Source organism: Odocoileus virginianus, chromosome 7 (assembly GCF_023699985.2).
Source record: "Odocoileus virginianus isolate 20LAN1187 ecotype Illinois chromosome 7, Ovbor_1.2, whole genome shotgun sequence".
In the NCBI taxonomy this organism is placed as follows: Eukaryota; Metazoa; Chordata; class Mammalia; order Artiodactyla; family Cervidae; genus Odocoileus; species Odocoileus virginianus.
The window spans coordinates 66,206,573-66,219,199 of NC_069680.1; the positions used below are offsets into that span (position 1 = coordinate 66,206,573).

General features: G+C 41.8%; 1 protein-coding gene across 29 annotated transcripts in view; it reads right to left on the reverse strand.

Moving 5' to 3' along the window:
* KCNMA1 (potassium calcium-activated channel subfamily M alpha 1) overlaps positions 1-12,627 on the reverse strand; it is a 752,676-nt gene that overhangs the window by 7,618 nt on the left and 732,431 nt on the right. For 13 of the 29 annotated variants that reach the window (XM_070470892.1, XM_070470891.1, XM_070470896.1 and 10 more), the window contains 3 exons: positions 10,529-10,647; positions 8,112-8,336; positions 5,775-5,803 (listed from right to left, as the gene is read on the reverse strand). In XM_070470892.1, coding sequence (XP_070326993.1) covers positions 5,775-5,803; positions 8,112-8,336; positions 10,529-10,647 — 373 coding nt within the window. Of the gene's footprint in view, positions 1-5,658; positions 8,337-10,528; positions 10,648-12,627 lie in introns of those variants that run through there. The other 16 variants (XM_070470899.1, XM_070470898.1, XM_070470903.1 and 13 more) reach the window with 2 other exon arrangements.

The window sequence follows — 12,627 nt, forward strand, 5'->3', positions numbered from 1 at the left end:
AGTTGAGCCTTGAGAAAGCTCACTCACTATCCTTTGTTCAGCAGCTCGGTATACCCCCTCCTCAGGAAACTTCCTGCCTCTTGCATCATTCTCCACCCCCCTCTCCTTCCTGCACTGGCTCTCTCACCTATTATAATTAAGTTCACTTTGATTTGAACAGATTGGACGATAGGAATTCATAATGCTACATCCTCACAGTGAAGCTAACTGATTAAGTGCTTTAAATTATTCCCCCTGACAGAATGATAAAGTTACAATCTGTTCTGAGATGATCTACAGCTTGCCAGACTCCTACAGCTTCTTTCTACATTCATTTATCTTTTTGTCAAGCAGAGTTTTTTTTTTTTTTCTCCTAAGCTTCAATTCCATAGATCTTTTAAAGTCATCAGCACATCTGAATTATTAATGAGGCTTTAGAGGCAAGGTTCCTGATGGGCTGGTTAAAAAAGGTTGTATAGAAATCCAGGACTGTGTACACATCAAAATAATTTCAGCTCCATTTAAAAAACCATTTAGTTCAAGTGTGACATAGATGAACCATTATGCATTTGTGGAAACCAATTTTTTTGTGATCTACGATTAAACTAACCTTTCAGAGAGGAGTAAAGTATGATGGTTATCATGTTTTAAAAGCATTGCCAGGCCGCTGAAACAATTTCCAACTATGACTTTTTCCAATGGTTTAGTTGTAAGGATGATTTTCAGAAAGTGTCTGTGCTGTTTGCCTGAGCTGCCCTTGGTTTTGGCTGTCCCCTTCTGTGGACTGATTTTGCAAAAGGATTTAGTGCTAGGTTGGACATGCCAGGTTGGAAGGGAGAATGAACTCTGCTGATGGAAACGAGTAGGTCTTCTGGGTGAAAGACCTAAGACAGCTGCAATTTGCTGAAATTTTTACAACTGCTGCAGAGAATAATTGTTTAGAATTTAGTCTTTACAGTTCAGCTCAAAGTTGGCATTTTGACCTTTCATGGCAGAGAGAGTATCAATTTCCTTCTGCTGTCTATAAGAAAGAGAGCATTATTTCCCCCATTTAAGTGCCTTTCTCTCTTTCCTTTTACATTTCTTGCCATAAAAATAATCTGAGCAGAGTCATCCTTGTGTTGGCCATTCAGCTTCTGCACAGAAAGGAGTTGTTTTAAAGCATATCCTGGTGATGAGTTGAGGTTTTCATTATGCCTGAGAAACAGGTTTTTTAATTCAGGTGCCTTGTAAGATATAAACAGCTATGTTGTTGGAGACTTGGTTAGATAAGATGTTGAAGAAATGGAAACAGATGAATGCTAAAACGGGTAGGGGCAAAGGTGCTTCTCCCAAAAGGCTTGATAGGAACCACACTTTAATGACTGCCAGTCATTCTGCTCCAATGGAGAGAGCCTTGCTATGCCAATGACACTTTGGGTTATCAAACTTTGCCTTCCAAAGAAGGAGCTGCATCACTGGGTGCTTACAAAATTGGCCATAAGGAAGAATGCTCAGGGAAGGAATTCAAGTGAGTGTTGGAGTGGTCCAAGGTCAATCCAAAGCCCTGAGCTGGTCTCCTCTCCCTGCCACACCCCACAAGCCAGAAAGACTTCTGGGGGCTTTATTATTATCCCTAGAATGAGAAGGGCAATGGATCTGGTTTTGAGGCCCTCCTCCCTGCCAAAGAAAAAGAAATTCATTTGTTAATAAGTTCTTGAAGATGAGATACATGGTGTCATCACTGTGAGTAGAAGGTGTGATGTGCCTCAAGTCAAGGAAGGAGTGGCATTTCAGTCTGTGACAAGTAGGCTGGTAGAATATGATCAAACCCAGAAATAACTGCAGAGAGTCATGACACTGCCATTGGGAGGCATCACCTATGAAGACCAGACAGGCCACAAGCCATCCACTGCAACCAAGGAGATGGCATAGGACAGTAGGTAAGGCCAAGGGCATCTGGCTCTCTCACATACTAATTGCTGGCTCGGAGTGGGTTGTTACATAATTTATCTTAACTTCAGTTTCTCTTCTGTAAAATGAGGCTAATGATCTTTCTAATGGTGTTGTTTGGATGAAAGGGGTTAGTGTCCATGAAGCACTTATCTACATACATGATACGTCAATGTGAGCTGTTAAGGCTATCAGTATTATTGGTAATATTAGGGGGCATTATAGCATAAAGTTCATGGACTTTAGTTTTAATCACCTCTCTGGTACTTCCTGGCTGGGTGACTTTGAACAAATCTGTCCCTTGAATTCTGTAGCTTTCAGATGGAAATACTAAGTGCATCTACATCTGAGGTTGTCTGGAGAACTGAATGAGTTAATATACACAAAGTGCTTAGAAGAGTGTCTGACTCATGATAAGCACTTGGAGTGTGTTAGGTTTTAGTTATGGTTAGTTAACCATGCATAAGGTTAGCATGAATATGAGTACTCTCAGTGCCAAAGGACATAAGAATAGGGGATAGCTTTTGGTGTGATTACAGATGAACTAGGGGTGGAGAACTGAGGTGTGTAAACCTGGGTGCTGGCCAGAAGAATGGGGATTGTGGCAGCAGAGATGGGGAAGAAGGAATTGACTGGATATCCCTCCTTAGGAAGAGGAGGAAAGGAAGGGGCGACAGCATCCAGAGGTACTTGTGTCTTTGAAATATTGGCTTTCAACTTGGCAGGTGCCCTACCTCACCTGCAAGCCATCTGTGTCTTCCGTTGCTACTTTCATCACTGGCATTGAAGGTCTAGAATAAGGGTCAGGACTTCCTCCAGCCATGAAGGATCCCAGAGGAGTGGGCTATGGCAGAGAAGGGCTTGTGATCTGGGCTGACATAACTGCTGGGTTTTCTGGCTCTGTGGGTTGTCAGTGCTGTGGGATCTGGCCTATTGTCTTAGCACTCCCAAGATAAGAGCACATGAAAAGGGAGATGATGATACAGCAAAGGTATTTGGAATAATTGGGCCTTTTCTTACTATACCACTACCTGAGGTTGAAACAGAAAGGGCTTGAAAGGGAAAGATTCCATTTGGATAGAGATAATAGTTGAGAACAGTAAGAGCTAACAAAGAGCTCAATCCTTCAAAGGTAATACTGTGTGGGAGCTTCTGAGAGCTAGTCTGGCCTTCACCATCCGCCCAGCAGACCCCAAGGCCCCAGTGGACCCCACCCATCCCTACTGTCTCCTTTCCTTTCCATGGACAAAGTATGGCTAGTTCCTAGAAATGAAAACTGCAATAGAATCAGAGTAATTTTCCCTTATAAAAGCTGTCTTGCTCCTTTGCAGTTGTCCAGTGTGACTCTATTTGACCTCTTTTAACTGTTAAGTCTGATGCTGCCATTCCCTAAGCAGAACAACTGCCCCCTCCTGACACTCCGTAAGGACTGACTTTTCACTCCTCTTTTTCAAGTGGCAGGGGATAACCCCTCTTACCTCCCTAGGTGATGGATGTACAACCTCCTGGTGGGACATAGTCTACCAGGTTAGTGACAGGTGCCCACATCTACTTCATCACCTTATGACAAAGCAGTGATGGACTGAAAGAAGCTGATTGAGACACTGATTTTTTACCCTGCCTTGACTTCTGCAGTCCCTGAAGTTTCTGCACCCTCTTCTTTCTCCTTCAGGAGCCTGTTGCTATAGAAACCTGGCAGGTTGATTTAATTGTCTCTATTGGGATGCAGACACCTTTCAGCTTTTCCCATGCTGAAGAGGAGCCAGTCAAAAGGTTTTTCTGGTCATCTGGGATCTTGATGATGCTGGCAGGAGGCACAGTCAAGTCTCTCCTCTCATTGAACTCACAGGACTGTTCCCTTCTCTCTGAAGCTGTGTACTCAGCCCAAGAAAGTGCCAACAGCATGATAGTACTATGAAACACCTACAGGCATTCCTTGAATTTTCGTAAGATAAGCCAAGGAGGTGAAGATAATTTATCAAACAACTAGAGATATAACAATATTTAAGATCAATTTATTTCAAAAATACTTATTGAGCACATAATGAGAGTAAGGTTCTGGATCAAAACCTGTATGGTCTTCCCTGGTGGCTCAGATGGTAAAGAATCTGCTTGCAATGCAGGAGACCTGGGTTCAATCCCCGGGTCTGGAAGATCCCCTGGAGAAAGAAATGGCTACCCACTCCAGTATTCTTGCCTGGGAAATCCATGGACTGAGGAGACTGGCAGGCTACAGTCCATGGAGTTGCAAAAGAGCTGGACATTACTTAGTGACTAAACAAACTCAGAATTTGAAACCTCTCCTAATGGTGGTAGAAATCTAATTGTAAGGGTCCAAGTCTCTCTCCATCCATTTGAACTGGCTTCAGGAAGGGGCCTGCGTAGCAGACATTAGGGATGTTGATTGCATGATCACCTGAGTGCTGAGGCTGAGGTTTCACTGCGCCTCCTGGTCTATCCATTTACTTAAGCTTCACCCCTTTCAAAGCCTAAAACAAATTGAACTGAATGGCTTACAAATTGCTTCTCTTTTAGAATGGTGCAGATAATTGAGTTTCTAGCTGTTGTTCTCTTTAAGTACACATACTTTCTCTTCAAATAACCTTTCACTTTCCATCCTGACCTACTTATTTTTTGGGTGGGGAGGGGGAAGAGAAGAGGTATCACATGAAAACCTTGAATGTCTCCTTCCTAAGAGAACCTGAAAGAAGGATGAGAAGTTTGGGGGTCACATGGAAAACAATGGAAGAGATTCTTCATTCAACTGAGGAAAGAACAATATAGTAGTTTGGACTCATAAAGAATAGAAGTAATAATGATACCTTTTTCATCACTGAATATATCATTAGCCAAGTACAATCAACTTTCAATTGTATGCCTGAAGTCCAGGGAACATCCCCAAATTTCATTGCAAGTCAGTCTGTTCCCACTCCATTCCCATCACAAGATCATCTCATCACAGCTGCTAACAGATTGTATATAAAACGCATTTTGGATTTACTTCTCTCTATCTGCCCAATCTCTGGTTGGGATTTCACAAATGTCTGAAAGGCGGGTGGGAGAAGAGACCCAGGTAATACAGAGACTGAATCATCAGCCCCCAGATAACTGGGTATGGGCTATTGAGTTGATACATATAGCTGAACAGCTTTAATTTGGGAGTCATTCTGATCCAACTTCAACGAGACCATTTTTTTTAAAAAAACCATTAATAATCCTCCTGGTTTAAATCGAAAGGAGGGTAAACTATTCACCAAGAAGCAGGTTTGCCAAGTGGAAGAGCTGCAAATGTTTTCCAGAAAAGTTTATCACTTGGCATTATCACTTGATTTAGTTGGTCTTGCCAAGATAGACACAGAGATGTGGACAGACTGATGGGGTACTTGGTTGGGGTGATGGTAATGGGGGGAGGTGGAGGAAGCTGGGTTTCTTGATGGGAAAATGCTTTTGGACTTGGAGCAAGGTACCAAGATGGGCAGGGAGGCCACGTGCAGATTGAAAGGCAAGCCAGATGGAGAGAAGTTCCCCCCAGATTACCCAACCCCAACCCCCAAAACACCAAAACAAACTCTAAGGGGTCTAGCGGTAGCAGCAGGACAGCCTCATTGCACTGAGCAATTTAGAAAGTGGAGGAAGGGGGAGAAGAAGGGAGGGGAAAGGAGAGGAGGGGGGAAAAAAAAGCAAAACAAAATAAATAAACCCACAAACAGAACAATAAAAATAAAAATAAACAAACCAATAACAGAATAAAATTTGTAACTCCTTTTTTTTTTTTTAATTTCACAAAAGTTTTCACAAGGACAACGTTATAGAAGAAAACCCCCAGCAGTGGCTAGGTCATGCAGAACCATTAATTGTCATACCTTGGCCCATTCTATTCATCCTTGTTGCACTTTAGAGAGAGAAGTAAGCTATGTGAGTTTTACAATGCTTTTAAACTGTCATATTTCCTGTTGAGCACTTTAACTGGCACATTCTTATAGTTATAAATGTTCTGAGGGCATAACTTTATAACCTCCTTTGCAAAGAATGCATGAATAGCTCTTCATGATCCAAAACTAGGGGATATGTATGTGTATGTATATATATACATATATATATGTATATATGTGTATATATATAGTTATATATAAAAAAGATAGTTGTATGTAATGTATAAATCAATACATAGGGACAAAAATAATTTGAAAAAATCTTCCACTCATAGGGTTTTTTAATATCCATGTATACAATGATTGCCTACTCAAATACTGATTGAAACGCTGCCTTGCCCTGTCTTGGGTGTGGGGATGGAGATTTTGACTAAGCCTCACTATTTCGTCAGTAAAAGTGCTTGTCAATTCACACAGCAAGCAGATCTCAAAAACTATCATGCTTGGGGGGGACAGGGGATTCAAAATCTAAACCCAAAACATTCACCATAAAAACACCTTTTTAGAGATGGTTATAGCTGTGACATTTTCCTCTCCCCCCAACACCTGTGCTGTTCAATGAAATATGTTCTCAAATAAACATTTCAAATATATATATATATATATATATATAAATTTATATATATATAGCAGCCCAAGGCTAGTCCATCCTCACAAGAATTTGATTATGGTGGAGTTGGCCAATATTTAAGAACTATTGTACCTTGCCTAAAGCATGGTTTGCATGCATAAAATATCTGAAAACTGCATATTGAAAAAAGGGTATTTCTCTACTTTTTTGCTCATGCTTACTAACTGTTTAAAAAAAGAAAGAAAATGAAAGAAAAAAAGAATTATACCAAAGTGTGTTTGGCTCACTGTTGCACTGTTTTTCTTCTCTCCCATCTGCTAATGACAAGGGGTCCTTCTCTATGACTGTCATTCACCTGCCTAAGTAGATTGGCTATGTTAAAGAAACTGACGATGAGGAATTTCTCCCAATGGCTTTCTGCTCTGGAACAGCCAGCATCATGCAGCTGTGCCAACAGTTGAAGCTGGCTTTTGTCTTTGTGGAGTCAACTGTGGCTTGATCCTCCTACATTCTGATTTATTTAGCATGCTGGCTTCTAGAAAAACATGATCTGCCGCTGGGTTTATCTTCCTCTCTCTCTACCATGGCCCCAGCCCTTGCTCCTCCGTGGCATTGGGGCCCTAGCTGATCAAACAAAGGGGAGTAAAAAGGCCCCCAAGAGAATGCGTGGAAAAATACTTGCTCTTTCCTGAGCATTATTTATTCTGTACATAGGTAGGTAATTCACCTTTTAAAAGATGTAAAAGTCCCAGGAAGGCAGTTTTTAATGACTTACATCTGATATTTATGATACATATGGCTTTTCATCCCAAATGTCAAAAGTGAGAGAAAAAACATAGCTATTCATATGGCAGCATAAGGAGACAGAATAACAATATGCAATCAAACCTCTTTTCACTTAAATGAAATGACTTGCATTTGATACATCCAAGAAGGGAATACTAGTCTTTCCGCCACAGTAAGGGTAGAAATGTTCCTATAGACTCTCAAAGGAAGCTAACTCTGGGACAAAAGGCCTTGGTGAGTAACTAAAAAAAATCTCTGATGTTCTAACAAGCAAGTGCTTCATCATCTACACAAATGGCGAAAGACTTTCAAATGCTTTGAGATACTTCAGCCCAGAGAGTAGAAACAACCGATAGATATGTTTCTGTTGCTTTTGGGTTGCTTATTACAAATACATGTGTGTGTATATATATATATTATTGTGTATATATAAAAAAAAATCAAGAGAAGGAAAGAAAGGAAAACAACAACAATAAAATCAAAACCCAAAGCACCCTGATAAAACTGATACATCAGAATAAACTTCTCTTCTACACTAACTAAACTTGCTTTGCATAACTGACGTGGGGATCACAAGCACTCCCTTCTCATCTGTGAACTCATTCCTGCAGTGAGCTATTTATGTCTGGAGCATGCCTTTGGGTTATTTTTCCCCTAGAATCATAAATAACTTTTGGTCCGTCTGCTTATTTGCTGTTGTGCTCAAGGGTTTTATGGTGGTAGAATAAAAATGACAACCACATGCACACTATCATACATATGCAAATATGTGTAAAAAAAATGGGGGGGACTACAGGGGAAAATGGGGGAAGTTACTGTTGGAAACACCCACTGGGGAAATGAGTGGCAGATACAGTTTCACACACGGAGGCAGTGGATACACACATCAGAGCCGCTCTTCCTGCACGTACTTCTGTTTGTCTCGGGACTCCCGGGACTTGGGCCGGTTCTGTCGGTTTGCCGTGGATGGGATGGAGTGGACAGAGGAGCTCTTCTTGCTAGAGGACTGGGACGAGTGGGAGGAATGGGAGAGGCTGGCCCGGGACTGGCCGGCGTTGTGGTCAAACTGCATTAAGCAGAAGATCAGGTCCGTCGGCACGAGCTCAAACTCGTATGGGGGGTTGGTGATGACATACCTGGATGCAGAGAGCAAAGAAGGCACAGAATGAGGATAATGTGGTGGAGATTTCACCTCTCTGAACCAAACCAGGTCTACCCAAGGATTCCAGCCAGCCCAAGGCCTTAGACAGTGTCTTCGGAGTGGAACAAAATCTGTTTAGCTCCACAGAGGAAGTCAGCCATGAGCCCTCCCAGAGATTCTGAATTAGCGCTAGACAAGGGAGAAACAAGTGGTCTGTATACCCACTTCAGCACAATATCAAGTTCCCTTCTGATCCTGAGACGCACATACATGCGGGAGGTTTCAAGGACTGCACTGCATTTCTTATCCTAGAATGTTACAACAATCTTATACCCATATCACAGTATCTTTGTTTACCCCCATCTAGCAAAACCTTAGTCCTTTCTCCCTCTTTATCTTTTAAAGATCAACATTGGTGAAGGACTTCACTAAATGGAAAGCTATAAAACACCTCCCTGCCTGTATGTCCCTCAGGCTTTAACTGTTCTCCTCAAAGATCACCTTTTTCCCTGAATATCAGATATGACTAAAAAATCACCATTTCATTTCTAGAAATGGATCTCAAAAGTGTGGTTCTCAGGCCAGATATATTAGCATCATCTGAGAACTTCTTAAAAATGTAAATTCTTTTTTGAAACTGATGTATACTTGATATACAATGTTGTGTTACTTTCAGGTGTATAGCAAAGTGATTCAGTTATATATATATATATATGATCGATTTCAGATTCTTTTCCATTTTAGGTTACTATAAGACATTGAATATAGTTCCCTGTGCTATACAGGAGGTCCTTGTTAAAATGCAAATTCTTAAGCAACTCCACTCAGGTCCTACTGAGTCAGACACTCTGGATTGGGGATTAAGCAATTTGTTTTTTAATACGTTTTACAGATGATTCACATGTTCACCGAACTTTGAGAATCCACTAGACTACAGAAATTATGTTCAATTCTGGCTCTATTGTATAATCTCTGGGCATTCAAACTTCATATTTTCATTTCATACCAGTTAAGTCAGAGTAATCAGAGTACTTTTAGAAAGCACCCCCAGAGATTCTACTCTGCAAGTAGGTCTGAGAAACACTCATCTCCATGGCATGGTTTCCTGAGGCATATTATACAAACACACTGACTTTGACAATTCTAGGATGTACTTTTAATTTTAGGCTGCTATGAATTTACTTTAAAGTGTATTAGAGAAATGTAACTAGCATACATGAACTGTAATCTTTTTTCTGCTTCAGGTAATAACATACAGTTTTCTTTAAAATAAATATATAAAAGTAAAAAAGTGAGTCAACTGAAAAATACATTAAGTAAAAATATATGTTTCCATGAAAACAGAATATATATATATAACTGAATCACTTTGTTGTGCACCTGAAACTAACACAACATTGCAAATCAACTATACGCCAATAAAAATTAAATATATGCTATATATGTGCTTGTGTGTATGTATATATATATATATACGTAGAAAGGGAGAGCTTCCCAGGTTGTGCAGTGGTAAAGAACCCGCCTGCCAAGCAGGAGACATGGGTTCAGTTCCCGGGTCAGGAAGATACCCTGGAGAGGGAAATGGCAACCCACTCCAATATTCTTGCCTGGGAAATCCCATGGACAGAGGAGCCTGGCAGGCTACAGTCCATGGGACTGCAAAGAGTCGGACACGACTGAGCAACTAAACAATAATGACAGATATATATGTATGTATGTGTGTGTGTGTGTGTGTGTGTGTGTAGATAGATAGATACATAGAAATAGATATATATAGATATATTAATATAGATATCTATCTATCTATATATATGTCTAAGACAGGGCAAAGGAACCATTTACCTTAAACAGTAGCAATATGAAATATTTCTATATGAGATACCAACAGAATTATCCCAGTAGCAGGAGTCTGGAGGACACGTTTTCCTGCAGACTTGTGTAATTAGGGGATGGATGGAACTATCCCATAAAACTTGAATTCTCCTCACAATGTCTTTATACTTGCTATTGTAATGAAAGAAAAAAGCTTCCCATAACCACCACCAAAGTCAGCATTGGATTTAATACGAGCAGAGCAATTTGCATGTTGAGAACACGGATGTGGACTTTTGCCCTCATTGTAGGAGACAAGAGAGAGCATTTCTGTCTCTGCCTTTGGCTGGGAGGACAGAGTGGAAACACACTCACCTCTTCGTGCATTGGCTGGGGGTGCTGAGGTGAGCATCTCTCAGCCGATAAATTCCAAAACAAAGCATATTGTATGTTTTCAGAGCTTTGCAGAACAGATCACCATAACAACCACCATCCTGGGAGACAACAAAAGAACAGAGAGAAGAATCATTTTTATTTGCCTGAAAGTAAAGGTCCTGGGGGTGGGTGGGAAGGGCCTTTTCATGAAAGCTCATATTAGTGTCTCCTGAGTCGGAGGGTCTGCGCTGAGGAACAGTGGCTGAAGAAGTTAAATGTGCTTTATAGCCTACACCCCAATGTTGGTGACTTTTTGGGATCAAATAAGAATGGGTTTTCCTCTGGTTCTCTCCAGTTTTCCATCTGCAGCAATGAGAGCTCTAAGGAGCTGGTGCCTCTCCTTTCTTTAAGGTATGATATAAGCTTGAAGGTCTCAGATGTCTGTTCGGCTAAGGAGAAGAAATCAGCTCTGCAAAATGGTGATGATGTTTAGCCCCAGCTCAGTTGCAACCACAGTGATCTGATCGTGTTGTCAAAACTGCTCAAGTGATAATTAAAATTACTACCAGAAGAAAAGCCCCCACCAGGCACTATGGTGACAGGCTCTTTCAGAGAAGGACTGTGTGAAAAGCACAATTTACAGACCTCGGAGATGGCAAGGGTGGAAGAGAATGTGTTTCCCCAGGAGCCGGAGGTCTGCAGGCTGAATAACTGGGATTCACAGTTCTAATCAGTTCACAGTTGCTTTCCAACTGGGGCCAGATGAGGAATGTGAAAGCAAACTCACCCAGAAGCATTGGCTTCCTGCAGCCAGCTAGCTTCAGGTATTAATTCAGGAAGGGCACCAAGGGCTGACTTCATTGGGAATAAACTGATTGCATCTGTCCTTCCTGTTACTGAAACTGCCAGATGGGCCTCATCCTAGAGAACACAACTGGAGCCAGATCTTACCATTATTTAAAGTCTTTATTCTTTTAAAGTGTTGTTTAGTTACTAAGTCATATCCGACTCTTTTGCTACCCCATGGTCTGTAGCCCGCCAGGCTCCTCTGTCCATGGAGTTTTCTCAGGCAAAAATACCGGAGTGGGTTGCCATTTCCTTCTCCAGGGGATCTTCTCAACCCTGGGATTGAACCCACATCTCCGGCATTGGAAGGCAGATTCTTTACCACTGAGGTATACCAGTGAGTAAATGATAGATAAAAAGAGCCACTAGCTATGGAGATGACCTTTTAAAGAAGCTCTAAGTCTAACATAGATTTTTGTCCCTCACCAAGCTAAAACACGGTGCAAATTAGCATCATAGTTTCAGAAAACATGGAGAAAGTGACCCTTTCCTTGGCTCCTTCTCTACTATTTGGACTTTCTGGGTGGCAGGCAGTACTGTTCATACACTAGGCTTACTGGCTCTTAAGACTGCTGGTTCCAGCCCTTGAATATATTCATGGAGTTGGGCTGGGAATAAGGGTCAATTAAGACTACATACTTCTGCCAAAGTGCCTGAAGCAGGCTGGTGTGTGGAACCCAAAGGGAGGCACGGGTCACCTCTGCAGCAGGGAGGGCAGTGGGGGAGTGACTGAGTCCACATTCAGAATTAATAGTCCACGTGCATGTGTGCTAAGTCACTTCAGTCCTGTCTGATTCTTTATGACACTATGGACTGTATAGCCCACCAGGCTCCTCTGTCCATGGGATTCTCGAGTCAAGAATACTGGAATGGGTTGCCATGCCCTCTTCCAGAGATATAAAAGTTCACAGGAGCTTTTGAAAAACACTGATGGCCAGGACTCTGGGCCTGACCCTGACATTAGTGGTTTTCAGAACACCATAGCTTATTATGTGCCTCTATAGACCCACTGGCCCAACCAATAGCATCTCATGTGGATCCGTTATGTCTCTAATTCCAGACTGAGGTCTCCTAATTTTGAGGCTGGAGATAGTCACTCTCCCCTAGCCCCGCTCCTTGCTCCAGGGGTGACCCATGCCTCCCTTTGGGCTCCACATTCCAGCTTGCTTCAGGCACTCTGGCAGACCAATTAATGTAGAGTTGGGGTTAAGTAGCCCTGAGCCATGCTAAGACCTGCAGAATGGGTTCTCTAA